At 36.8% G+C, this 27,868-nt stretch overlaps 2 protein-coding genes across 2 annotated transcripts in view; both read left to right on the top strand.

Moving 5' to 3' along the window:
• Positions 1-2,750, top strand: part of slc35f1 (solute carrier family 35 member F1) — a 121,064-nt gene extending 118,314 nt beyond the window's left edge. The window contains exon 8 of the mRNA XM_051655174.1: positions 1,563-2,750. Coding sequence (XP_051511134.1) covers positions 1,563-1,787 — 225 coding nt within the window. The 3' untranslated portion in view covers positions 1,788-2,750. The remainder of the gene's footprint in view (positions 1-1,562) is intronic.
• A 195-nt stretch (positions 2,751-2,945) lies between these two features.
• Positions 2,946-27,076, top strand: si:dkeyp-114g9.1 (uncharacterized protein LOC555399 homolog). The gene is made up of 9 exons (XM_051654362.1): positions 2,946-2,954; positions 3,623-3,907; positions 5,758-6,043; positions 6,132-6,254; positions 11,009-11,266; positions 11,518-11,609; positions 14,969-15,150; positions 20,090-20,259; positions 26,504-27,076. Exons 1-9 carry the CDS (start codon positions 2,946-2,948, stop codon positions 26,656-26,658), a joined length of 1,560 nt encoding a protein of 519 aa, XP_051510322.1. The 3' UTR covers positions 26,659-27,076.
• Positions 27,077-27,868: the final 792 nt, after the last annotated feature.

The following is a 27,868-nucleotide window of genomic DNA, read 5'->3' on the forward strand; positions in this document are numbered from 1 at the left end:
AACTTTCACTTTCAGATGTGAAAGTGAAACTTAACATGCACCACATGTGACTTTCTGCTGTAAAAGTGAAAGTGGAGATTTAGAGTAAAAAAAGGACTTATATTTTGATCTGTTTCTTACCCACACCTATCGTATCGCTTCTGAAGACATTGGTTTAACCACTGGAGTCTTATGGATTACTATGGTTTCCTTTATGTGATTTTTGGACCTACAGAGCTGAGATACTCTTTCAAAAATCTTTGTTTGTGTTCAGCAGAAGAAAGAAAGTCATACACATCTGGGATTGCATGAGGGTGAGTAAATGATGAGAGAATTGTCATTTTTGGGTGAACTTTCCCTTTAAGTTAAAAAGAACTTCAACTGTTAAAAAACGTGTCTTGAGACACCTGCATTCTGTTTCATTCGTTGTACTGCATCTAGCTTTTTCTAATTGCAAGAATGCATTCGGTCTGAGCAGTCCCTTACACTGCAAACAATTAAACACTCTATGCATGTTAATTTACACATTACCAAAACACAAAACCTAAACTTACCTAAGACTTCAACACTAGTCTTTTACTGCCCTGCAAGTACAATTTGTATTTTTTAATTCTTAATTTCAAATTGTTTCTCTTTTGGGCCTCCATGTCCTTATGTTCATTAAGGGAATTTGACCTTAATGTGATTCCTATTTTTAGTTCCTCTTTTCAAACAGAGCGAACAGCAAATAATGTAATTAGACCATGCGGACGAGAGCATCTAAACTGTAAGCTGTTAATTTTTACCCATGGAACATAAAAAGAGAAATCTTGAAGAATCTTTTCACAGCTTCTGCTTCATTATGGTTCATAATGACTACAGTTGTCAAGCTCCAAAAAAAAAAAAAAAAAAAAAGTAGAACATAAAATACCATAAAAGCACCATTAACGTAGTCCATACACCTTGTGCACTTCTTCCAAGTGGTCCAAAGCCATACGATAGACTAATGTGAAAAACAGACCTAAATGCAAGTCATTATTTACAGATACTCTTCCCTTCCACTGGAGCTCTAAAATCTAATTTGTGTTCAAATTTGAAAAAATGGTGCTTTACGGCATATTTTACATTTTTGATGGCAAAAACGGCATTGGCTCTTACGTGTGTCATAATCGAATGTGACGCACCAGTTCAAATAAGCAGAATTGAGAATAAAACATGAGAGCTGCAGCAGAAAATTCAGTAAATAATGTTTTTTATTATGTTTTTGAAGCTTGACAGCTGTAGTCACTAACTGACATTGTATGGAATAGAGCTGCGTGAAAATTGTTAAAAAATTCTCCTTTTATGTTTCCTGGAAAAAAAAATTATCATTATAATTAGATTAGATTAATTATAAAATATAATTATGACTTTAACTTAATTTCTCAACTTTTTAATTAACATCAAATGTTGTGTTCTTTGAGTTTTCAAATTCTTGCATTACTGTGGTGCTGATTTTTTATTAATAAATAATGATCTAAAGTTTTAAATCACTGTTCATTTTACTCTGATGCAAGTTTAAGGTATGCTTTATAAAGCTAACAATATTCTTTATTTGTGTTCAGTTTTCAGGGCTTTACCTGCTGTCCTTTTTCATCATCATACTGGGACTGATTCTCTATTCCTCTTCCTCTACCTACGTGGCACAGGATCCTCGTGTTTACAAACAGTTCCGCAACACAGGAAATGCTATTACAGACACGCCTACTGTGGGGCACCTGGAACCCTCAGTGACCTATACGAGTCTGGGTCAAGAAATAGAGGAGGAGCCTCGTATACGAGTAGCTTGAGGGGGCGGGGCCTCACTAAACCTATTATCCACTGCCCAGCCCACAATCTGTAGAATTATAAGGATCATTGAATGATGTAATCAACCACGTAGAAAACCAGTACACTGTGATCACAAACTGTGAATAGGTAGCAGTGATTTCTGTATATCTGAGTTTTCAGATCCTTGATGTATAGAGATGATTTCACCTCATTGCCCCCCCCCCTTTTTAAATGTTTAGAAGGATTCGTGCTAATTGTTTTTGTCCAAATGCTCAATTGTGAATGCTTTATTTTCTTATATGAGCACAAAGGTTTCATTGTATTTGAGAGTTTTTCATGAATTGCCTCACTACTGTTTCACGTGTATTTTATGTCTTTTGAGTTTTACATGAAATCTATTTGATGACATCTCTGGAATACTGCATTCTGAGTTTTAAAATGCTGATTTGAGCCAGTGCCTTGCCATGTAATATTATTGTGGGTTACATTAGTCAATGAAAAATCATGACTTTCACAATAGTGTCATCAGTATTGGGCATCATGTCATGGTTACATAGTGAATTATCTGCTCAATTTACAGATATTTTCATCAGATATAAATATAAAAAAGTGGGATTTTTTTCTTTTTTTTTTTTTTTTTAGCTGTAATACCATATTCAGTCTTTTATATTTGTCATATTGTTTTAATGTTGCCATGAAAAGTGTACATTAATTTGTATTAAATATAAAAGGTTTGTGTAATAGCAATTGATTGTAAACTTGTGAACAATTTTACTGCACTTGTCCATTTATTTTATAAACTGATCAATTATTGCTGTAGGTCATCACCTTATTTGGATGAAATCCAGTATACATGTGTAAATTTGTGCTGAACAGAAATCTGATTATTGTTGGTTTTTTTCATTCTTCAGTTGCCGTTTAAATATTGAAAATTCTTAATGTGTCTGACTTGCTTAAAATAAAGTATATTTGTCTTAAACTCAAAAAAACATGAATGCCCTAGACTGAAAAATATTTATTTTAACTTAAAGATAATATTTCATACTTTTTCCCAGTGCAACTACGATGATCCAATTTTTCCTTTAATTTCAATATTTATAGTACATCTCCTTTCTCTGGATAGATCGTACATCAGTCTAGAATATATCATAATTTTTGCCCTTTTATGTAAAGACATGATGAAAAATGTATCTATTGGATCATTTTGTTTACAAATGCCTATTTTCTATTTATTGCAAAAGTTTATGTGGAATGTTAACTTTAAGAAAGCAAACTGGTTATAATATTTTCAAGCAGTCCCTAGTAGTCATATGTTGTGCAACAGCATGGTTTCAAACTCTTTGGGATTATTTATTTATTTGGTTACTTTTCAGATAACCAAATAATCTGCACATACAACATACCTAGGTAGCACAATTGCTCCAGACAACATAGTATACAACGAAGCTGAACCCAGATACACAACATTATTGATTCCCAAATTCAGGTGCACAACTACATAAAAAATGCACAAAAAAAAAAAAAAAAAAAAAAAAAAACACACTAAACAAGCATGGTAAATTAAAGACATTGCCAGAACGAATAATAAATTAGCATTACAAACACCTACATACATTCTGCCATTACTTTTCGGAAATGCATGGGGAGCAGTTGCTTTTATTAATATTAATTATGTAACGATCCAAGTAGGCTTACCTGATTGGCTTGCCTTATGCATGTTAATTATGTTAGCGTGCTGCAGGAGGCCCTCATTTATATTCATGAGCTATTCCGTTGATTAACCCACCTTTGCCCTCTCAGGTAGTTTCTTCCTCACCTTTGACCTTTTTAACACCTGAGAGGTGCCTGCCAGTAGGGCAGTGACACCGGCACAGGTATGGCAGACCTCAGCACGACCTGGGAGCGGGAGTTGTTGGAACAATTCTCCTGTCTGACTGCCGCCTCAGACGAAGAGATCCATCCACTGGATATTGCTAGTGAAAGCAGCGCCAACAGAACGGGTTTGTTGCATTTAAGTGACGAGGTCCTGCTTGTTATTTTGAGGAACTTGGATCCAGTGTCGCTGCTGAGACTCGGCAGCACCTGCAGTTCATTGTTCCGAGTTTGTTCCTGTGACTCTCTGTGGACGCTACACTTCCAGGTAAAATTTGGCGCCGTAAATCCATCAAAGCGCGTGAATTATAAATCTCACGAAAATGAAACATGTTCGAGCCAAGGCATATTTCTCTCTATTAGTATTGCGCATTTACATTTTCATGATAATAATACCCCCCCATTCTTACTGTAATGCATTTTGAGTTTGTAATTTTCATTTTTGTCACTATTGATTCTAATTAGATTCTCATTACCGTGAAACCTAGATTTCAAGTTATTTAGTTTTATTATATTTTATATGTATCTTTATTATTTGTATTTTGTTATTCTGTGATTTTATTATTTTTATTTCTTTATTATCAATTTATCATCGTTAATTAAAATGGTCATTATCAAAATGTGGTGACTTCTGTCATGGAAAAAGATTTCAAATAAAAAAATAAAATAAAAAAAATGTAAGGCATCCTTCTGTAACTTAACCGTTTATTAAATAATATAAATTGACTATATTGTTTTACACATTTTTAAGAAGATTATATTTCAATTTGTCAGTTGCCTGCAAAAGCATCTCGTAGGCGCTTCTATGACATTTGTGTGTATGTTTGTTTTCTCAGGTCAGCATAAGTGCAAGGCCCAACAAGTGTGCAAAACAAAATAAGTAATTCATAATTAAATTATGTTTTCCGCTATATTTCATGTAATTCGTGTTATCGGTGTTAAATTGTATTTTGAAAATACGAAAAGTTGTGGAAAAGACCTTTCAGAAGAAGATGAGGTTGCTCAAATGGGCATATGGTGATTTTGCCACCATGTTGAAAAAGTTCTTAATTTACATTTTAACTAACTTTTATTTCAACTTGATTCGTTTAAATATCTTATTGGTGTTACATTGTTTGTTCAGTAAAAATTAAACAATTTAATTATATGATTGATTTTTAATCTGATCAGTGGTGTATGATTTGTGATTCTTTTGACACAATCTTACAAAATTAATCTTTTAAGAGAATTATCATCACTGGTGTTAACAATCCTTGCTTCATTCATGATATAATAAAGAACAACAGTCAAGTTGTTCTTTATGAATAAAAATAATGTCAAGATGTTAAATGTTTAGGCTATGTTCAACTTTTATGGGCCAGAACTGAATTGAAAATGTCAATATTTTTTAAGTTGGAAAGTCAAAAGAGTATTTTTGAGGACAACCAAAAACTGTACAACATAAATAATATTAACTATTCATTATAATAATCAATATTTTATTGTGCATTAAATGGTGGGGGCTTAATTGTCATAATGTCACAATGAAAAATCTTTTTTTTTTTTTTTTTTTTTTTTTTTTTTTTTTAGGGTTCACACACGCTCATAAAAAAACGTTAGAGAAATTAATAAAATCTGAAAAGTATTTTTTGTAAATGCACATTTTATATCTATCTTCTGTCAAATATTTAATCCGTTATAGTATTGCTCTTGTGTAGACTAAAACTTGCTTGCGAACCATACTTACGATTTGTGATTAAATCTTTTGGGGCTTTTTTTCAATTAAGTGGTCAAACCGATTCACAGATTAAATTCTAAGATTCATTGACGAATCGGTCTGAATCAAAATGAGACACACAAGGTCTTTATCTGGAAATCACTAATGTCTGGAAATGTTCATGGAAAATTATTAGTATAAATTGTGCGAACCCTTTATTTTATTTTTCTTTGTGGAAAAAATATAACTGAAATGTTCTTCACAGAATTCGTGAAATTCAGAGGAATTGCGCATGAGTGTTGTCACGTAATCTGCACGTGCTTTGATTTTGAATCCATTATGGTGCCAAACATATACATCCGGTATTGCAGCGGTCACTTGCATGCAGCTCATGTAATCCGCTCCCAAATCTGTCTCCACAGGATTCGTTCAGGGTCAGTCTGTCATATACCCACGCCAGGTGTCCTGTGATGGCCAAAACCGCCTTTCGCTTGGTTTTTATGTGGAGGTCCCTCTTTAGAAACATCCATTGTAACCGCGCACTTCAGGAGAAGCTCTTCATGGAGATCCCACTCGCACCGCACAAGTACTGGATCCAGTGGCTTGTGCTGGAGGAGAGCGTTCCCTTGCCCTCAGTGCGACTTCCGTGCAGTGATGTTGAGAAATTATGGGGCATCACCAGAGATTTGTTCCAGGACAAATTCCAAGGTGGTCATATTATTATCAACTGTCATGGAATATCTGGGGTTTCCACGTTAAATTAAGCCTAACTTGCTTTATTCTTTTTATATCCTAGAGAAAACTGAAGACTGTGGTACCTTAAAGTTTGAATGGAGGGAACTCTATAATTTTGCTTTGGAGCACCATGGTAGCATCTCACGGGTGTTCCAACATGTTCTTAGCCAACACCAAAACATTGGTGAGAGATTACGTTTGCAATTGTCTCCTATATCGTAAATGTAAAAGCATCAAATTTTGAATATGTTTTTGGATAATTTGAGTCAGAAAAGTGGCAGTCAGTCATTTTTAAAGGATTATTTCGCCCAAAAATGAAATTGTCGTCATTTACTCTTGTCATTCCAAACCTTTGACTTTCTTTCTTATCTTATGTGAAACACAAAAAGAGACATTTTGAACCCCCCCCCCCCCCCCCATCTAACCAAAAGGACATCAGTATGTCTGAGCACTATGATTGGTTGGGTTGACCTTTTTAGACATCTTTTCTGTATACTTTTCCCCTCTAAAAGTAATGGGGTTTTTGAAGAAAAATGTCGTAATCCAATTTTTTCACCGGTGAGTCACTTCAAAGTGCAACGATGGACTGTTGATTGTAGAGTTGGGGTATGACGCATAAGTTCTGAACTGTGTGCCTCTGGTGAAGGACTGAGACTAATGGTTCGTCCTCACCTGGTATTTCTTATCTGATGGTGCTCTTTTAATACACCATGTATGAAAGCCCCCTGTCCTGCAGGTGTTCGCTTTGAACAGAAAGTGTCTCATCCTGCTTGGTCAATGTCAAGTTTAAGGTCTCTCTACCAAACTACTCTGACAGAACTTGCAAAACTGAATCAGTAGTTCTGCCACAGATAGTCAAGTTGTCGAAGGACATCTTATAAAACAGATAGTTCTTGCTTTAAATATGATTGGATGAGCCATGATTGATATTCGCACATCTGTGACTGCATACCATCTGATTACCTTACTGCCATTGGTCCACGTCATTGGTAGGTGTGACCTGGAGCCCACCTACTTTGAGGCCGACAGCTAATTTCAGTTACATTTACGGGAATGAAAAAGAGGTTATGTCCTTCATGATGACGGGCATTGATCGGTTTCTGGGTCACGGGTTTGAGGACAGGAACAAGGAAAAGAGGATGAACTATTTATAAAATGAGAAGCAACCAATGTCTATTCACTCTTTTGTTTGATATGCTGTTTCACTCATATGCCAATTGCAGCCACAAGCCATTCACATGTCTGCCCTAAGACATGCGTATCATCATTCTTCTGTCTGGAATCTGCCAGTTAACACTCTTTTTATACACCCATCTTTGCAGTAGTGTCAGTGTCATCATAAATTACAATAACAGAGTAATCAGCACATTATGGCTACGAATAGCGTGCTAGCTCATTAGCGCAATGAATGCAAAAGTTAAACATTACAAATTACACATTATCTACTACATATACATTACTTGAAATCATCACTGAGTATTTAAAACAGCTTCTATTACTGATTTTGTGTGAATTCTACACTTCGAATGAGGCACAAAGTCATTGATAACACATTTTAATAATAGTTGATGTTTTACAAGTAGTCTTGAATGTCCTCATATTTAAATGCTCCTCTAAACACCTCTTCAAGCGATATGTCTGTTGTCTGAATGTTCGCAAACTGTATGTCATTGCTCATCTTTTTCAAACTTCTTTTTGGCTCTTGAGTAAGGCTGCACAATAAATAAAAGAAAATCAAAATCGCGATATGACCATGTGCAAATTATTAAACCGTGAAGGGCTGTGATTTAATTAAATGAATAGTCTGCTCGCCTCAAATTTTTATGCACGCTGCTCTGTCCTGTCTGTGTTGTGTAAATGCATTATTACAGTGTTTTCAGAGTGGTCCTGTGCTCCACAACTCCATCTCGTGCTCATCGTAGTAACACGTGCTCTGAGCAGGGCTTTCCCTAGCCAAGGCAGGGTCCATGGTAAGGTCGAATGCGGGGCCCCTCGCGTCCTGCGGTACACTACCCTAAGGACGGCCCTGACTCCGAGTTTGGTTCCGTTTGCTTACGTGTGCCGAGCGTGTAATTTTTAAATGTGCTCCATGTTCACTTAAATGTTTCTTTTGTGTAATTCCAAATATGTTTGTCCTCTACAAGTTAATATACTGTACAAATACAATTATACAACAGTTCGTTCTGTGCCTCTTTCTGATTGTACCCCGATAGGATTACTATTTTTACACAGTGAAAGTAGGATGTATTTGAACAGCATTCCATTATGTTCAGCAAGCTAACACAACACTACACTACAGCTGAGGAATAGAGTTAAACAGCTATAGCTTTAATGTTCATCTCGTGACAGACGTAGGTAATCGCACATGCTCATTTGCAACATACACGCGCACACATCCTTGTTACTCCAATAATTTGTTAAAAACAGCCCAAGCCGTCGTTTCTAGTCCTAAAGTGATGTTTTCAATTTATAAATGGAGGTTTACTAGCAACAGCAGATCCTGATTCGTAGCGTTAGAAAGTACTTCTATGCACAAATGCAGTTTTTCCTCTATTTTTTTGTATTTGCTTGTTTGTTGAACTGTTGTATTAAAGCAATTTCACTCTCGCAATTGTGCTGTATGGCCTTAAATCAGCACGGCTGTGATTACCTGTGGCCAAATCATAGCCGTGCTGATATAGGGCCATATAGCACTCTTGCTCGTGTCATATGTAGGGATGGGACGATATATTGAATTTCAGTATATCGCAAACCAAAAAAATGACAAACCATATTGTGGCATTACTCTATTTCGAAATTTGCAACATTGGTTTCTGTGCATGTGATCACAGATGAAATGGCCCGTTAAACATCATAATCTCTCACTTGATTTACCTCTACTGCGCTTTTTGCCTTGTTTTGATGAAAAGTGCTTAAAACGGATCGTTTCCTCCGTGTATTGTGATGAGATGAGGCGACTCCTTTTTTCTTTTCTTTTTTATTTAATTTTATCCCCTTTCCTCCCCAGTTTTGGAATGCCCAGTTCCCACTACTTACTAGGTCCTCGTGGTGGCGAGTACTCCCCTCAATCCAGGTGGCGGAGGACAAGTCTCAGTTACCTCCGCTTCCGAGACGGTCAATCCACGCATCTTATCATGTGGCTCGCTGTGCATGACATCGTGGAGACTCGCAGCATATGGAGGCTCATGCTACTCTCCACGATCCACGCACAAGCTTGCCATGCGCCCCATTGAGAGCGAGAACCACATAATCGCGACCACGAGTAGGTTACCGCATGTGACTCTACCCTCCCTAGTAACCGGGCCAATTTGGTTGCTTGGGAGACCTGGCTGGAGTTACTCAGCACACCCTGGATTCGAACTCACGACTCCAGGGGTGGTAGTCAGCGTCAGTACTCGCTGAGCTACCCAGGCCCCCGGCGACTCCACTTTCGTTGAATAATGTGTCTTAACATCCTTTCTGTTCTGTAGTAAGATAAAAAAGTACAAATAAATATCAATTCTTATCTAACACAGCATGGATGCACTAACCGAGAGATTCTTGATGTTCGCTGAACCAGAACACTGAAAATGCATGTTGAATCTCTTAAAGTGATGGTGCCTTTTTAGCATTTCTTATACAAATGAATGTAAACTCAATGTTTTTACTTGTAAATTGTACACATTATTTCAAACAGTGATTGCTCATGTCATTATTGTATATACCATTTCATGATATAATATTAATTAATAGAATGTAGAATTTTATTTTTACAAAGTTAAAATTTGATTATAGTGATGACAAAAATGATAAAAAAATAAAATATTCACTTTCACATACTTTTTTCTGGACAGGTTCTGTTCAGTTCTATTGCTTGTTCTGCACCTGATCAGCCTGAATAGCCCGTTATTTTTGAAGGCTCATTTGTTTGTGATCTTTTCTTATAGTGGAAGGTAAATGAGAAACTCTTATTTAAACTTTGAGCATTTATATTGTGTATTAGAGAACTTTATTTTGATGAGAAATTGTGTATTTTGCTAAAACATTTTTTCAGAAAATAAAAACATTTCTGTAATATTTTGTCATTTAAGTGTTCTGATATCGAATCGAGATTATATTGATCCCACCCCTAGTCATATTGCTTTAATATAATATTACAAGAAAATAATATTCAAGTTGACTGGGTTCCAAAAAATGAATGATGACAAATAGTGGGCTGAGACCCTATCACACAGTGGGGATTTTTTTATTTTTATTTTTTTCTCTTTGTCTTACTGTTTTATTTTTTTAATGTGTTTATTTGTAGCTTAAGTGTAAAAAGTCAGAGTTTGGTTCTTAAGAGGACTCGAGTGTGAACCCTCAAAGAGTGGCCCTTAACAACATGGACAAAACATTAACACATTTTGTTCAAAAGGAATCACTTACTAGTTTTTGGTTTATCATATTGTAGTTCTAATCACAATCCCAATATTTTTCTAAATAATCACAATATGACTTTGTCCAAATCGTGCAGCCCTAGCTCTGAGCAAAGAAGCACTTCACCGGTCTTTAGTAAGTGATTTTTATCATACTACAATCTTGTTAACATGTATGATGACTACGTCTTATGGTATACTTTTGAACCGGTGTCTTTGTTAACATTTATGTATTGGCCCCATTTACTTCCATTGTAAGTGCCTTACCATAACCACAATTATTGTTTGTTTTATTTTTTATATATAAACGAGGGACGAATCCCTTTTTGTAGTAATCAATATTATGCCACAAGTGCTGTTGATTGAGCTAAACTTATATTGAACATTCCTTTTAATTAAACAGTCTTTTGCTGTTGAAAAAGTGCACTAGTCCACATTGCTATTTAGATTTTATTTTGATATTATCTGCAGCCTATGCAAAAGTGTTCATCAGCAGGCTGTACAGCTTTCATTCTAAGTTGTACAATTATTTTGTGGACTTTAGACCATGCAGAGTTGGAGTCCATGTACCACCAATACATCCAGTGCAGGTTCCAATGGCTCTTCACTTACTGGCTGTTTCATCAGCCGGCTCCATACAACAAACTGCTGCGATCCATTTTCCTGCAATGGAAGAAGCACAGCAAGAGAAAGGTGGCCACCTGGGGCGAAACCCTGTGCGATGTGAGGTACCTGGCATCCCTACACCCCATCACCAAAGACTACTGGAGAGGCAGATTGGCCCGAGGAGATGAGAGTGTGGGTAAGTAAAGTTGGGAGTTAGTTGTGTTGACTCGGGGTGGGGGGTGGGGGGTAACGGTTTGATCTTTAAATCCTTGACTGCGGAATCCAGCTGCCAACCATATTTGAGTCTAATGTGGTATTCTCTCTTGAGGTGCTATGCGTATACTGCTTCCTTTAACTGGAAAATATTCTGCACATCAAATATCTCTGCTCCAGTCTCTTGGAATATCCACTTCTCTTATTATAACTGTACTTGTTTTCTTCCATCAGGGATTCAGATGGTTGAAAACTACTTCTCCATGTGTAAGTCTCTGTTGGCCTGGATCTTGGGCCGTGACTGGGGCCGACTGAAGCGAAGAAAGGTACAGAATATCTATGGAAAAAATGCTGGAAACTGTGAACAATATTGCTTATAAAGCATACTGTATATGACTTTTAATTAATTGTCTCTTTGGATGAAGTCTTTGGTCCTTGACAGGCATAAGGTTTGAATAATTTTGAAGCACTATCTTTCCAGTTTCCAGTGACTAGTGAAAGGCGGTATGATTAAAATATTATCACAGTACAAGTACTTTAAAATCATAGGACATATACACCGATCAGCCACAACATTGAAACCACCTGCCTGATATTTTGTAGGTCCCCCTCGTGCCGCCAAAACAGCGCCAACCCACATCTCAGAATAGCATTCTGAGATGCTATTCTTCTGACCACAATTGTACAAAGCGGTTATCTGAGTTACCGTAGACTTTGTTAGTTCGAACCAGTCTGGCCATGTTGACCTTTCTCATCAACAAGGCATTTCCATCCACAGAACTGCCGCTCACGGGATGTTTTATGTTTTTTCCACCATTCGGAGTAAATTCTAGAGAAAATCCCAGGAGATCAGCAGTTACAGATATATTCAAACCAGCCCATCTGGCACCAACAATCATGCCATGGTCCAAATCACTGAGATCAAATTTTTTACCCATTCTGATGGTTGATGTGAACATTAACTGATGCTCCTGACCTGTATCTGCATGATTTTATGCACTGCACTGCTGCCACACGATTGGCTGATTAGATAATCGCATGGATGATTGTTGGTGCCAGATGGGCTGGTTTATGTATTTTTGTAACTGCTGATCTCCTGGGATTTTCATGCACAACAGTCTCTAGAATTTACTCCAAATGGTGCCAAAATAAAAAAAAGCATCTATTGAGCGGCAGTTCTGCGGATGGAAATGCCTTGTTGATGAGAGAGGTCAATAGAGAATGGCCAGACAAAGTCTACGGTAAAGTTGAATTCTTTACTTCATCTGATCAGATCTCATCTTATGTATTTTCTTTATTTGGCACTTGATGGATGCAAACCAAAAGATAAAATTATTTGTAACGAATGATAAGTCTGGGAACAGTGCAAAAAACAGTTTTCACCAGAGTTAATTTTTAGTTTTTTTTTTTTTTTTTTTGTTTCTTTTGACAAAAATATCCTTTAAAGTGAGTCAATATTTGGTCATTTATTATAGTCTTTTACTTAAATTGCATTCAATTTTAGTCAACAAATTATGTGTCGAACTGTAACCTACCAAACTTTAATAAAATATTCCAACATTTGGAAAAAAAAATAAAATTATTAATTTAAACATGTATGAAAGACAACAAAGTACAACTGTCCTCCTTGTTGTGAAAACATGAGCTCCAGATATACACTGACTGGCCAAAAAAATTTTGCGGTTTGGATTTAAGGCAGTGTTATGATCTGGGGTTGCTTCAATTGGTCAGATCTATGCTCTGCAACGTTATGCGGCAATAAAATGAAGTCAGCTGACTACCTGAATGTACTGAATGACCACCTTATCCCATCAATGGATTTTTTTTCTTCTCTGACTGTCTCTTCAATGGTATGCAAGGTATAAAGCTATACAAAGCTCCTAGATCACATCTGATTTTCCACAACGTTGTCTAGAGTTTTTTGCCTACTGAATGTACTTGGAAAGATATTTTTTCAATGTTTTGTCCACGGAATGATCCAAAAACTCTTTAAACTGCAGTACAGCTCATTGAAGAGACTGTACGTCTTTCCCTCGCAGCCTCATTGTCATTCCCATCAAAAATCAAAGATGGCACTGCTGTGAATAAAGTCTATTCACAACCCAATTTACACATTCCGATTAGCACGTAACTTGGTTCAAGTTCACTTGTTTATTCGCTTCATTGTGCGGATGTAAGTTATTATATTACATATACTGCACGTTGTGGATATAGGGATTGATCTCATGTATAAATAGGATGCATTTAAGTGTGGTAATTTACCTGTTTGTAAAGTGGTTCATTTTGCCCGGTGTTCATGTAGCTCAAAGATAAGAGTCCCCCACATACTGGATTATTGGAATATGAATCAATTCTTTCCAGATGCCTCTTCTGTTTGTGCACTAATATCTTGCAGTATATTTTACCGCCATATTTTCATCAACATTGCTTTAATTAAAAATGGTTTATTGTCATGATGCTCCTTTTAATCTAGTCTTCGTTATCACTGACATAACCAACAAACCCTTTGTCAACGAACAGTTTTGCAGTTATTTCATTGATGAAATTAACACACTGTTTCACATTAAATAAAACAAGTTAAAAACGAGTCTCAAAATGGTAATAAAAAAAAAAAGTGCATGAGCGACGTTTGAAGCCATTGAAAATATATGCATAGATGTGTCCACTTGTGACCTGGCAACTGTTATTATTGGACGAGAGTTTTCTGTACCACCGAGATTCACAGAATCTCTACTGGTTACTGAATTTAGCATGGCTGCTATATAATTATGTAATTGTAATATACCATATAGTATGAGATATAGGCTAACACAATTTAGTTATACCAGTTGAGATGTACATATGCTGAAATTCATCTAATTATATATTTACTCAATTCACAAAATGTTTGAAAAAGGTTTAAATGATACTTAAAGATACATAATACATTGGCCAAGTCAGCATGGTTAAATATCAGCTGTTTTATAGGCCTAAAATATATATTGTTCTTTTATTAGTATGCACTGTAACGTCATTCTAACCAGCACTTCCAATGACTAACCTTCCTACCATGTTTTCTTCCCATATGATTGTCCCCTGTTCTATCCCAACTGATATTTCTCTTCCACACCTCAGATATCCCAAATAAAGTTCTTCTGAGGATACAGTCTTAAATATTCCAGCATTGTTCATCATCTGCATCCTCGTTCATTAGCCAGTACAAATGATTTCACAGGTCAAGGCCTGAGCAGAAGCTTCTATCTAATGGCTGCATAAATGGATTATATACATATCGGTGCATGTTCCACTCAATTACACTGCACGTCTGAGCATACACACTCTCCCAACATTATACACTCTCTCTTATAACACACGTGACGTGAGCATCCAAGGACACAAAAAAGACCAGTGAGACATTAGATGTGCCAAAACTTTTTTAACAGCAGATTAATTAGGAAATGTAATTAGTTTTGTTTCAATTAATCACTTTATCTTAGTTCGTCTATGATTTCGGAATCGTTTCAGCATTACCACAGAAACGTGTCATAAACCTATTTTTATTGCAGTTGTATCTCTATCACTATTAATATGAATATGCAAATTTAGGCTGTTTCCAGATGTATATGCACGGCAAGGTCAGGTAGAATCTGCTGTGTCCTGTTGCACATGCCTCGTGTGTGCTGATGGAGTGATATGTCATTGGCAGGTTTATGAAGACACACTGGAGGGCGTCTATCTTCTGCTGAGACGGGAGATGCAGGAGACTCTCATCGAGCACGAACGCTTCTGGCAGGTAGCCAAAGTACAGATGACCCGCGTCTGCGCACTGGAGGAGACGGCCGCAAATTATGTCAACTGGAAAATGATTGAGACACTCCCCTACTACAAGTCAGTCCTGTCTACGTCTTCTCTCTGTCTTTGTCTCTCCCTACTAAAATGGAATTAGAAGTAGTAAATAAAAGGATTAGAAAACATGCACTTTGGCATATACAGATGACTGATATTCTAAATCTATATTCTAAAGGTGCTAAAACTCAAATCTAGTATTTGACCTGCAAGTGAAATCGTGCAATAATCGATAACATAGTAGTCTGGGGTGGAAATGGCTGAGATTCATTGGGGGACCCTAGCTAGGGGTATTTGAAGATCAGGTTAGAGAAAACTGCAGGATGTTTTGGATGGTTACTTCTCAGTTTAGTGCTCTGAAAATCATGAATCGTTAAACGCATGTAGATGTGGATCCTTTTGTAGGGGATCTTCCCTTAAAAAATGTAACAAGTTGGAACAGACTAAACTCACTGTAAATTCGGCAACTGTAGGTCAAAAGTTCTTCAGCTAAAATCGATCTGTGCTCACCGAATTTCTAACTACTGTACACAGCGGCCGAAGCAGGAGGTTTTTTTGGACGCAAGGGCACACATGAGCTCCAGTTTCTGGCAGAAATGTCCACAGAGGTGACAAAAGTGAGTTGTTTTTAGTTTTCAGTAGCTATGTTTCCATCAACGTTTTTTTTTATGCGCATTTTAGGATATCGCATAAAATCTGCTGGATGGAAACGCCAAGATACGCATGGAAAACTTATACGCTCGCTTGAGGTGGATACATTTTTTATTCGATAAGAAGAAATGCGCATAAACTATGATGGAAACACATTTACCGAATTAACTCCTATTGAATTTAACAGGAATACAAGATGCGCATCAAAAAAATAATGTGACTGAATTCATTCATAACTGGACGAACCAGCGGACCAATCATCACAACTGAATTGTTGCCCTGGTCATTCTGAAATACTGGTGTCCTAAAAATCCAGAGCCTGCATAGTGTTTGCAGAGCAAATAAGTTGAACACAAACTTGCACTTTTTCCCGAAGAGCAGGTTTATTGATACTTTTAAAGAATATCTTCTAGATCCACACCGCAAAGTCATGGAAGAACGCACACACACAGTGCTCCCAGAACTGTGTGACATGCTGTCATTTCTAGTCATAAAACTAGTTATTAAAGTGCTTTGTCTGCACATCCTAAACAGCAAGTATTTTATTAGTCACACAATCGCTACAGTTTCCCTGGGTTTGACAATTTTGTTCTTTTGAACACAAGGGATGGAAACGCAGCTTTATCCGTGCATTATTTTTGCGATATTCCGATTTTTCGCATAAATTAAATTCGCAACTTGGATGGAAACATAGCTAATGATATAATAGATTGAAGAGGAATGCATAGTTTATTAACTCTACCTCCAAACCTTAAACCAAACCATCAGTGGAGAAAAATATTTTTTTAGAGGGAAATTGAAATCTCCAAATAGTGCTCAACATTGATTGTGAACATTTATTACATCTTGGTTTTTAACACGGTACACACAACCCTGGTCTGTGACACTGCTGCCCCAACGTGCATTGTTGCACCACAGTAGAAGGTAAACGTACCTGGGCTAATGCAAAAAATTCTGATGGGAGATTTGTGCTTGTCAGTAACTTATCAGAATGGGGTTGATGTCAGGGTACAAGAAAATTCGGTAACATGTCTACTTCCTGCGTGATCATGTTTTTAATAAATAAAAAATAAAGCCTTTTATATTCTCTGCTTCCAAAACTGGCCTAATTAAACAGATTATGATAATTAAAGGGTGGTAATATTGGTGATGCCGATATCAGCAATTGATATATTGTGAATCCATATTTTAAAAGCAATCGCTTCACAAAATGTTTTTGGTTGACTGATGGTTTGTTTTGCTTAAATGAAGCTCTGTCACAAAAATTGTGTTAGGAACATGCTATTTGTGCTAGTACCTAGTAGAGCCTCCATTTTGGGGCAGTTTTTATGAAATGCTTATTTTATTTAGATTACACTTGAAAGTTCATGATTTTGTTTCTTTTCTTTTGGAACATGAGAAGGGAAGTCTGAAATCATTGTAAACAACATAAGACCTAGTTTAATGTTTTTCCACATTTTTGACAACATCTTCAGAAACATTGTAATTACTTGGTGTCAGAAATAGGTTATGCAGACACAACTACAACACTTTTTTTTTTTTTTGTGACAAGTATACAGTTGTTCATGTTTGAACATCTCTTGCAGATATATAATGGCAGAAAAGTCTTTATTTCACAAACGATGTCTTGAAAGGGCTGCAAAAAAAGTGTTGCAGTAGAGAGAAATGGTGCAATGGACATGCCTCAAATTATTTTTTATTTACTATTGGATCTTGGGCACAACATTTGTTTAAAACATCTTTTTTAAATTTTTTTTTTATACCATATTGAATGGTTATAATTTTGAAGTCGGACGCATTGCGAATCCGAATGAATCTGAAATTTCTTTAAAAATCGAAAAATAAAACATGCAAAATCTTTGTAATGCCCGATGGAGCGCACAAATGTCTACTGTGTTAATATCTAGGTGAAATAGAGGCGGGTAATTGCTCTATTTTCGTTTTACTGCTATTGTTGGTTGCAGGGCAGTCTCGAGATGCACTTTGGCCGGATCTCTCAAAGTTCTCGGGTGGGGGGGGGGGTTGTATGCTCGGAATAGAATAGCCACATAGCAGAAAAGGCCTTGCAGTTCTATTTCTAAATAGTGTTCATTGAAAAGGAAAAAGAGAAAGCTGCTAAAGCTATTGTTCTAATAAGTGAATGCTTATTGGTCTAACTGCATTTACTGACTGCATCATTTTATTTATTTTATTACTTTTTATTCTTATTTCTTGTTCTTAATTGGTTTTAAAATAATTTGTTTAAATCTTGTATTTTCTTTATCATTATGTAAAACACTTTGAATTGCCATTGTGTATGAATTGTGCTATATACAGATTGTTTCATGAGAATCATCCTTTGATTTTGGCTATCAGATTACTATTTAGACTTTTTAAAGTGATGTGCCTTCATTGGAATTGCTTTTGCTTCCATTAAAAACTAGTGCCAAAAACCTCGAGCTTTTGCAGCCAACCAGGCTTTCTGACTGAGCTTTGAAGCCTGGTGTGAGCGCAGGGTGGAGATACTGGCACTGCTGGCAGCTTCAAACAAATAGCCTGCAGTAACTGACAGAGTGAGATCTGAAGCCAGTTGATGACATCTTTTGAAGTGTAGGATGACTGATCTCACATTTCGTGGACTGAACTCTGCTCTAAAGTCATCCCAAACCCAGTGCATTAGAATAAACCAAGAACAGGATTGTGAGAATTTAAGTGAGATCTTCCTTGAGGGGATAGTGTTGCATAAGCAGATGAGTGAGTGATTGAAAATGTCAAGAGCTCTCAGTGAGAAATGAGTGCTAAAAGTATGTTGGATAAGGAGAATAAGGAGTTTGTAATGTGTTGGAATACATTTTGAAGATAAAATGTATTCAAATGCATCAGAGATTTCCTTCTCTTTTGATTCTGTTGATTTTTATCCATCTAGTATGGATGGATCAGGATGTTTGTCCAACTAGTGTAGCCAACAGGTGATGTGGAATATTGAGTTTGTTTTTTTTCTTTTTTAGTGGCAGTCTGGTAACACTGTTTAGTCATTCAGACAACCCACTTGTCCATTTTTGGAAACATTGTTCAGTACATCCCTGCTGTCTCATTAACTAGGGGTGGCTAAAAATATTAATCGTGATCTTCATTTGAACGATCTTTATCTCTGTTCTTAAATCCCAAGATCGATCTTTCACACAATGCGCAACCCTCTGCTACAATGAGAGGAAATCACTCGCATTTGCAAACAAATTTCGCGCTATGCGACTAAAGTGAATATATTTGGCAACTGGCTGGTAAATGTTTACATTTCACTCACCAGTAATTGTGTAATTTAGTCATGAATTATTCCATAGTGTGATCCTTTCACAGTGTGTTGAGAGTAAAAGTTGTTCTGTGTAATGTGTGTTCAAGGACATGATCCACGTGACCAGTTTGTCATTGAATACTGTCTCTTAATGCTCTTCTGTTCTGTACAGTCAGTTGTTGATCAAACTACAAAAACATTTATTTCTAATCATGCATCGCACAGATGAGGGAAGGCCATTCGAGTCCGCTTTAACGTGCTCATTTAAAGGTGTTTACAGAAATGCTGTTTTTTGTTAAAAGAACAAAGTGTTCAACAAATTGATGCAAATATGCAATTTAACAGTAAATATGTAATGTATGAAATATAATATTTATTGATTGAATACATTAATTTATTCATTTTTAAAGAGCCAAAATGTGACCAAGGTAATGAAAAAGTAATAAAATATAATTAGTAAAATTAATATTTTCCTAATGTACCTAATTATAAGGTCCCCTGTATAATTTACATCATGAGCTGAATTTCTTTTATATGTAAGCAAAAATGACATTTATAAATGAAATAATATGAATCGACATTGAATCGAATTGGAATCGAATCGAGCTTGTGAATCGGAATCTAATTGAATCGGGAAATCCGTATCGAAACCCAGCCCCGTCATTAACATTCAAACCCATCAGCCTTACCTGACTGGTTTTAAGTTTAGTTAATCCACAGATAATGCGGTACATGTTTGTGTGCTTGCATGCATTTTCTGCACTTAAATCAAGTTTTCTTAAGTATTTTAATTTTTTCAGGGAATTTGGTCTTATGCTGAAACGGTTATTATACAGAGGTAACCTTAAGAGACTATAAAGATGAATTCCTCACTCTGGCATTGTTATTCAGAAGTGCTTGAGAAATTACTTTCTCTGCAAAAAACATTTATTACATTGCATGGTTTTTTAATTCTCATTGTGGCTTTTTTTAATACAAGTTGTACATTTGCCATGTAGTTGCTTTCATAAATGGTTTCCAGCACGTGCATTGTAACTTTCTTTTCCTTTTCTTTTTAAGGCTGTATCTGGTGTCTGGTAATGCCGTGTACCTGGATCATGTGCAAGGTTTCTTGTGTAGGAAGCGGCTGATCCATGATTGGATATACCAGGAGGAAAATACCTGGTCCAGACAGCTGCTACCTGACCAACTCTTCATGCTACTGGAGTTTGACACCAAAATCTCGCAAGGTACAGTAGGTTCCTTTAGCACTTGACATGTGATTCTTCCAAAAGTACAACATTTGATATGACCTGATCTGGAATCAATCGTAATGACAAAACAGAGCAACTGGGCCGATACATTTTAATTAATTTGGTGGGACCAGTACCGCAGCTGAATTAAAAAAAATCCCCACACCTTGCTTTACTAGTCTTGTGAGACCCTTAGGTCTTATCTTTGCTGCCCTTGAGTGTATTTCTGCTCTGATTAGGTCATCTCATTAACAATTTTTTAAGCTGATGCTGTCTTAAACTTTTTGCCAAGTTTGCATCTTGATTCTGCAGGGTTTTTTATATTTACAACTATAAGTGTGGTCTTTTAATCCTTTGTACCAGTTTTGGAGTCCATACAGTTTGCATTTATATTTGCATTAATGAGCTTAGCAGAAGCTTTCGTTTCTTTTCGAGTGACTTACAAGATAGTGTGAATTGTATAAAGGGCAATTAGTGAAACAATGCAAGTTCTAAGGTTAGGCCTCAATAGCCAATATCAAGACAAAAATAGACCTTAATCAATGTAGGTGCCAAATTCAATTTAATGTGTATTGAAATGAGATTGTGACGGTTGAAAGCAGGGTCCAAAGTTAATACCTGCCAAGCAGCAAAATTAATAAAATTGGCTTAAAGGATTAGTTCACCCAAAAATGAACATTTCTCTCATGATTTACTCGCCCTCCTGGCATCCCAGATGTGTATGACTTTCTTTCTTCTGCAGAAAACAAATATAGATTTTTAGATGAATATCTCCGCTCTGTAGGTCCTCACAATGCAAGTGAATTGTTACCAAAATTGTGAAGCTCCAAAATTAGGGTGACCAGATTCCTGCTTGTGGAAAACAGGACAGCCCCCTCCCAGCAAAAATGAAATTGATGTATCCTTACCTAGGTGCAGATCAATGCGAAGTAGACGGTGCTCCGCATCTGTAACCGTTGTGACTTTTCGCTGGCAGCAATTTTTCTCAGTGTGCGTTTGTCTTTCAAGAGTTTATCATAAAATGCAGAGCAGGCCAGTCCAAAAATAAGACGTATGAAAAGCACTGAGTCGAGATTTATCCGGTGTCCATGCTGTGTTCATTAATGAGAACACACGCGCCACAGATGCAGATGTCCCAGGCAGGCATAAAACAAACTCCACAACCTTGGCTAAGACTCCGAAGGTGATGGTCTTTCTCTCCAGCTCACGAAAAACATCTGTCCACCTCTCAGACATGGGCGTCTTGTTCATTTTCCACTCAGTGATGCAATGAGTGACAGTGTTTTTCACGCAAGCCCACTCCTCAAAGAGCGTGGTTTCGTCAATCAAACTGAGAGCGCGGATTCTGGAGTAGAAGTGTTCGAGGCTGCTCTTAATGTCTTTCCACTCTGGGATGTCCCTCAGTAGGGCCCACTCAAGTTTTTCTGTATTCTCCAATGAGCGGCTCCAATTTTGGAGGTAATCCACCGATGCTGAATAAAAGTTTCTCACTGCATAAAATAAATCATCTGCTCGCATGTCACCAGCTTCAGCCAGGCCATCCAACTGCTTTTTAATGTTAGAGGGTATGAATGATTCCTACAGCCTGGCCTGCAAGACTTTTCTCAGGTCATGAATGTGCAAAGCCACTTCTGTGGCTGATATGTGGTCTTGCTCTACTATCTCCAGTGCATGGTTTAAAATGGCTGTTTGCTTGAGTGCGAAGCCAATCCAAAGTTTAGTGCAAGGATCGCTGAAAATGTCTCTTAGAAACTTTGGACATTTTTCTTGAGAAAGAAAGTATGCACACAGACCATTGAAAATGTGTAGTATTATTTCAAGAGCTAGACCTAGAGAGAGGAAACGTGTTGCCATGCTGCAGTAATTTCTGATAGTCCAACTGCACAAAATCACAAGAGTCTTTTGAGCTCCTTCATGCGCACAGTGTAGATAAGAAGTATTTGTAAACTTTCACAGCAAAACTCTCTAAATCTATCAGAAGTCAATCCACTACTGTTTGCAATGAGTTATGGATGATGTGTGCATTACAGCCAATCCCCAAAATTTCCCTTCCTGGCTTGCCTTTTGCAAGTTCTCTTAACACCACCAAAGTTTGTTTTGGTGTTGTCAGCACAGAGGTCAATTAGTATTTGATCAATGCCATGTTTTTCAATGACGTTGGAAATGTAGTCAGTTTGCAAATCCGACATCTCACCTGGCAGTGACGAACTCAATTATCTTTACTTCTATATCGTCTAGTGGATAGTAGAATGTCTTTGTAATTGTATCCATCCACAGTCAATGTGACAAACAAGCACCTGTCCAAATCACTCTGAACTTCCAAAGGAGTGAGTACGTTGCACATGACCGCATCATGTGCAGGCAGAAGAAAATTTAGGATCATACAATTTCTTGATCAGTTTTGCAGTCAGCCGATCGAAAACTATGGCCGTGCACAACAGAATAAGTAAAAAGTCCTTCAATTGAGTGCACCTTGTCAGATTCTGAACTTTGCTTCACCAAAAAATTGAAAATCGCTAAAACACTTGGTGTGGCACATTTTTAGCAGCATGCTTTTTTTGTATGAACTTGCTGCGTGATGTTGGTGCGGCCTCCATGGGCGATGGAAAAGCGAGTTCCACAAATCTCACGCCTCACTTTACTAGGCTCTGTCTGTGACTGAAATCGAAACTCTCTTTGAAGATCCTCATTAAATGTACATGCATGCTTCCTTGACATTTTTCCAGCTGCAATTTCATCTGTGTGCTCTTTCAAACTGACTATTCAATCAGTTCACTAACTGGATGTCTTATTGATTGGGATTGGAAAGTTGAATCCATTCATGTACTTCAAATAACATGGTGTGATTTTATTGGTTTTATAAGCCATATCCTTGGCTACCTTTGATTAGAATACTCGCGTGACTGAGAAAGCCGCAAAGGAGATACAGAAGTTTTAGGAGAGGGGAAATACGGGACAAAACACTTCTTTTTTCAGAACTATTCAGGACACTAGAAAAAGTGCTTACATACAGGACTGTCCCGGGAAAAACGGGATGTCTGGCCACCTTATTCAAAATCCAGATAAAGGGAGCATAACAGTAATCCATATGACTCCAGTGGTTAAATCCATGTGTTCAGACACGATATGATTAGGTGTGGGTGAGAAACAGATCAATATTTTAGTAATTTTTTTTTTTCATAAATTCTCCTCTCTGCCCAGAAGGGGGCGATATGCATGAAGAATGTAAATCGCCAAAAACAGATGGAGTGACTGAGCAGGGAGGAGAATTTGTAGTAGTAAAAAGGACTTAAATATTGATCTGTTTCTCACCCTCACTTATCGTATCGCTTCAGGAGATATTCATTTAACCACCAGAGTCGTCTGGAGTACTTTTATGTTGCCCTTTTTGGAGCTTCAAAATTTTGGCACCCATTCACTTGTATTGTATGGACCTGCAGAGCTGAAATATTCTTCTAAAAATCTTTGTGTTCTGCTGAAGAAATAATGTCATACATATCTGGGATGGCATGAGGGTGAGTAAATGATGAATTTTTGGGAGAACTATTCCTTAAGCAAAAAAAAAAAAATAAAAAAAAATAAATAGGAACTGCACATTTTTGACAAGAAAGATGCAAAATAACTGAATACGTTTTTATGGCTAGTAATTTTCTCAATTCACCTGCCATTGGCATGCGTGGCAAAAAAGTTAAAGGAAAATTCTGGGTTCAATACAAGTTAAGCTCAATCGACAGTTTTTGTGCCATAATATTGTTTACCACAAATTATTTCGACTCATCCCTCTTTTTTTTTTTTTTTTTTTTTTTTTTAAAAAAGCAAAAATCGAGGAAGCAGTGTGGCAGTTTCAATGGAAGTGAGTGGAGCCTATTTTTAGAGGCTGTAAAGGCAGAAATGTGAAGCTAATTTATATATTTGTATTTAAGTAATTTTATAAAAGTACTTTATTCTGTTAATATTGTGTTTTATTTGAGCTGTAAAGTTGTTTAAATTGTTTTAGGGTTTTTTGGCAATGTTGTCATGGAAACTAATTTGTAAAATTGCATGTAACAACACAGAAAAGGTTAGTGATTTTATCTCACTAAAATCATGTTAACATGAATATTGATTACGATTTGTGGCTATACTTTTGAAACGGTGAGTATTTCAACGTTTACTAATTAGCCCCATTTACTTCCAATGTAAGTGCCTAACTGTAACCCAGATTTTTGTTTGTTTTTTATTTTTTAAAAGAGGGACAAATCCAAATTATTTTTTGTGGTAATCAACATTATGCCACATTATGCTGTCGATTGAGCTTAACTTGTATTGAACCCAGAATACTCTAATTTTGGAGGGAATTTATTTTCTGAAAGTTTTGCATGCCCTCGCAAAAAGTTTTGTTCTTGCGAAAAGTTTTGCGTCCCCTAGCTTTGTAGTCCTTCACAATTATTTTGGGTTTCCTAGCAATAAATTAACTGGTTTTACTACAGTAACCATAGTTGAACTATGGTATTTGTAGTAAAACCATTGTTACCACAAAATATTTCAATGTTTTACTATATTAACCATAATTTTAAACATGGTATAGTGAAACAATAGTAATAACACAGGAAAATGAAACTTAATTAAAATAATATTTTTGTGGTTACTATGGTTTTTAATACAAATACCATAGTTCAACTATGGTTACTAATAAAAATAAATAATTACTAACATGTATACAGTGCTTTTCTCAGTTTCTTAGCTTTTTCATCAGTGCTGTACAAATTGCTAGATGAGGTGGCTGGAGACAAGTCTAGTCAACTAGTGCGGTGAAGATTTGATAGTCATTCTGGGAAGTGTGGTACAGTAGTTGAACCAGAATACAGTCAGATATAATTTTCCTCTCCCTGTCTGAGGGCTATCCATCAGTGGTTTGAAGTTGAAGAGATGATGTGAAATTCTTGATTAGGATTTATGAGGGAGCAGTTATATGCCTCTGTGACCTACTGGGAGGAGGAATGATGGTCAGTTTATGTGTGTGCCCAGTCTCAAAGCAATTTGTCTTGTTTACTGCCTTGGAAATATGGTTGCTACAGATTTCGGTTTTCGTTCATCCATATCTGTTCTGTGAGGTTTTTTATTTATTTATTTTTAAACTTGCATCTTGGGTGATGATAGATGCAGTAGGGTTTGTGTGTGGCGGTCTTGGGGTTTTCAAAGGACAGTGCTGATATCTATTGAGCAGGTTGACTAATGGTCAATATAAATGTCTAGATAACAGTTGAATGATGTCAAAACGAGACGTACAGTTTTAAACATTTTACAGAATTTATATAGCAAATGTGCAATATCTATTGACAAGTCTGGCTGTATATTTATTTCAATGGACACAAATGGGCTAACAATTATCAACTAATGCCAATAAATTAATTGGTGACGTATATATCGGTCTAGAGCTGGGTAAAAAAAAAAAAAAAAAGGTGGTTTTCTGATTAATCTATTCTTGATCTTCATTTTTAAGAATCTAGGCGACACCTAGCACCTTCCATACGTCCGTATTGGCCACACAATCCATCCGTGTGGTGGTTTTGTAGTATGCCAGTATTAATGAATCAACAGTAACAATAACATTGACAAGGATATGGAAAACCACTCGCTGCTCTTGGCTGGTTAACTTTAGTAGCTTTAAAAAGTATTAATGTATTAAAATCTTACAGTTAGGACTTGTAATTATAGTAGTTTTAATAGTTACATTTCATTTACTTTTCAATTTCGAATTGCTTGAATACACAATACTGCTGTTGAAAACTTCTGTTCTTTTTACTGACTGTTTACTTGAATTTTTTTTCATGGAAATTTGAAACATTGCTTGAATATTAAAGTTAGTATTGACAACCATCAAATTGCTTTTATATGTAATCAAAATGGACATTATAACTGAAATATGCCCACATAAATTGGAATCGGATCAATTTTAAACAAATCGAGAGCTTTTGAATGGAAATCGAATTGGGAAATCTATCGATACCCAGCAAGAATACTTCAAGCTAAACCTGCTAATCGAGGTGTAATATTAATGTTAATATAAACACAAGGGATATGACCAATGTATCAGCTTGGGCAATTAACAAAAATTGTAATTTTGCCTTGTGTCCATACCAAAATCTGCTGACAGCCTTGTCAATGGATTGTGCATTACACCTGTAAATAAAAGGCTAGACTTTTCCAAAGTTAGAAAATGTTTACTGGCTATTTTCATGTCTGTTTCCTTTCTGAACAGAGAGTTTACACGGGAATTCGGTGACTGCTCAGTTGAGTCGACTCATGTGGCTGTACCTGAACTCAGGTCAGGAGATCTATCTGGAGGCGGTAAAGGGAATGGTTCTACAGTGTGCTCAGGCCAGTCTGAACCATCTCGCTACACTACCAGCCTGAGAACTGCGTGTGGCCTAGGCCTGTTGCACTGAACCTAACATTTTTAAGTTTTATGCCGAGAGAATACATATATTTTTAATACTCATTTTTTTTTAATGCATCACTGAGTTCTTATGGCGCAATTTTTAAGTTTTTACAAAGGATATTTTTCCCCCAGCTTTGTCACAGAATCCCCCCTAATTTGTGTACATTAATATTTTTTCCAGCTTTAGGCACAAATTATGAGAATTGTGTGCTGATTAAATACTGCACATACAGAGAAGAGGTTGCTTTTAATCTTGCTGTTATGAAATGTGTTGATTACAACTCTCCAAGTGATCGGTTAAGTCACCTTTGAGCTGCTTTTATTGTACCTATCATGATAATTTTACTCGTTGTTCTAAAAATCATGATAGACTGCAAGGTTGCTGACTTATTAAAAGCCCCTTCACACTATGCTGAAAAGTCTGCTTTTTTTTTTTGTAAAATAGTCAACCCTTAAAATGGTTAAACCTTGCAATGACTGTTGTGCAGTTAATTCTTTGATTACTATGCATGCAGTTTTCATGGCCTCTTATTGAATTCCTGTCTTTTTATATATTTGTATATCATTTGGAATATTATTAGCACTTTATAAATCATTTATCACCCTCAGGACCATTTAAATGAACTGCAAAAAAGCTAATGTATCAAATCATGCAGATATGGGTCAGGAGCTTCAGTTAATGTTCAGCTGTATCACCGTGTAGCTCAAGACCGGTTGCCCACTGAAGCTAAGCAGGGTTGAGCCTGGTCTGTACCTGGATGGGAGACCTCCTGTGGAAAATTAAGGTTGCTGCTGGAAGAGGTATTACGGAGGCCAGCAGGATGTGCTCACCCTGCGGTCTGTGTGGGTCCCAATGCCCCAGTATAGTGACGGGGACATACTGTAAAAAGGCACCGTCCTTCGAATGAGACAGTAAACCGAGGTCCTGACTCGTCATTAAAAATCCCAGGGCATTTCTCGTAATGGGTAGGGGTGTTACCCCGGTGTCCTGGCCAAATTCCCCCCATTGGCCCTTCTCAGTCATGGCCTCCTAATAATCCCCATCCATTAATTTATTCTATAACTCTGTTCTCTCCTCCCCACCAATAGCTGGTGTGTGGCGAGCATACTGGCGCACTATGGCTGCCGTCGCATCATCCAGGTGGATGCTGCACACTGGTGGTGGCTGAGGAGAGTCCCCTGTTA

Source organism: Myxocyprinus asiaticus, chromosome 25, assembly GCF_019703515.2.
Source record: "Myxocyprinus asiaticus isolate MX2 ecotype Aquarium Trade chromosome 25, UBuf_Myxa_2, whole genome shotgun sequence".
NCBI classification, from domain to species: Eukaryota; Metazoa; Chordata; class Actinopteri; order Cypriniformes; family Catostomidae; genus Myxocyprinus; species Myxocyprinus asiaticus.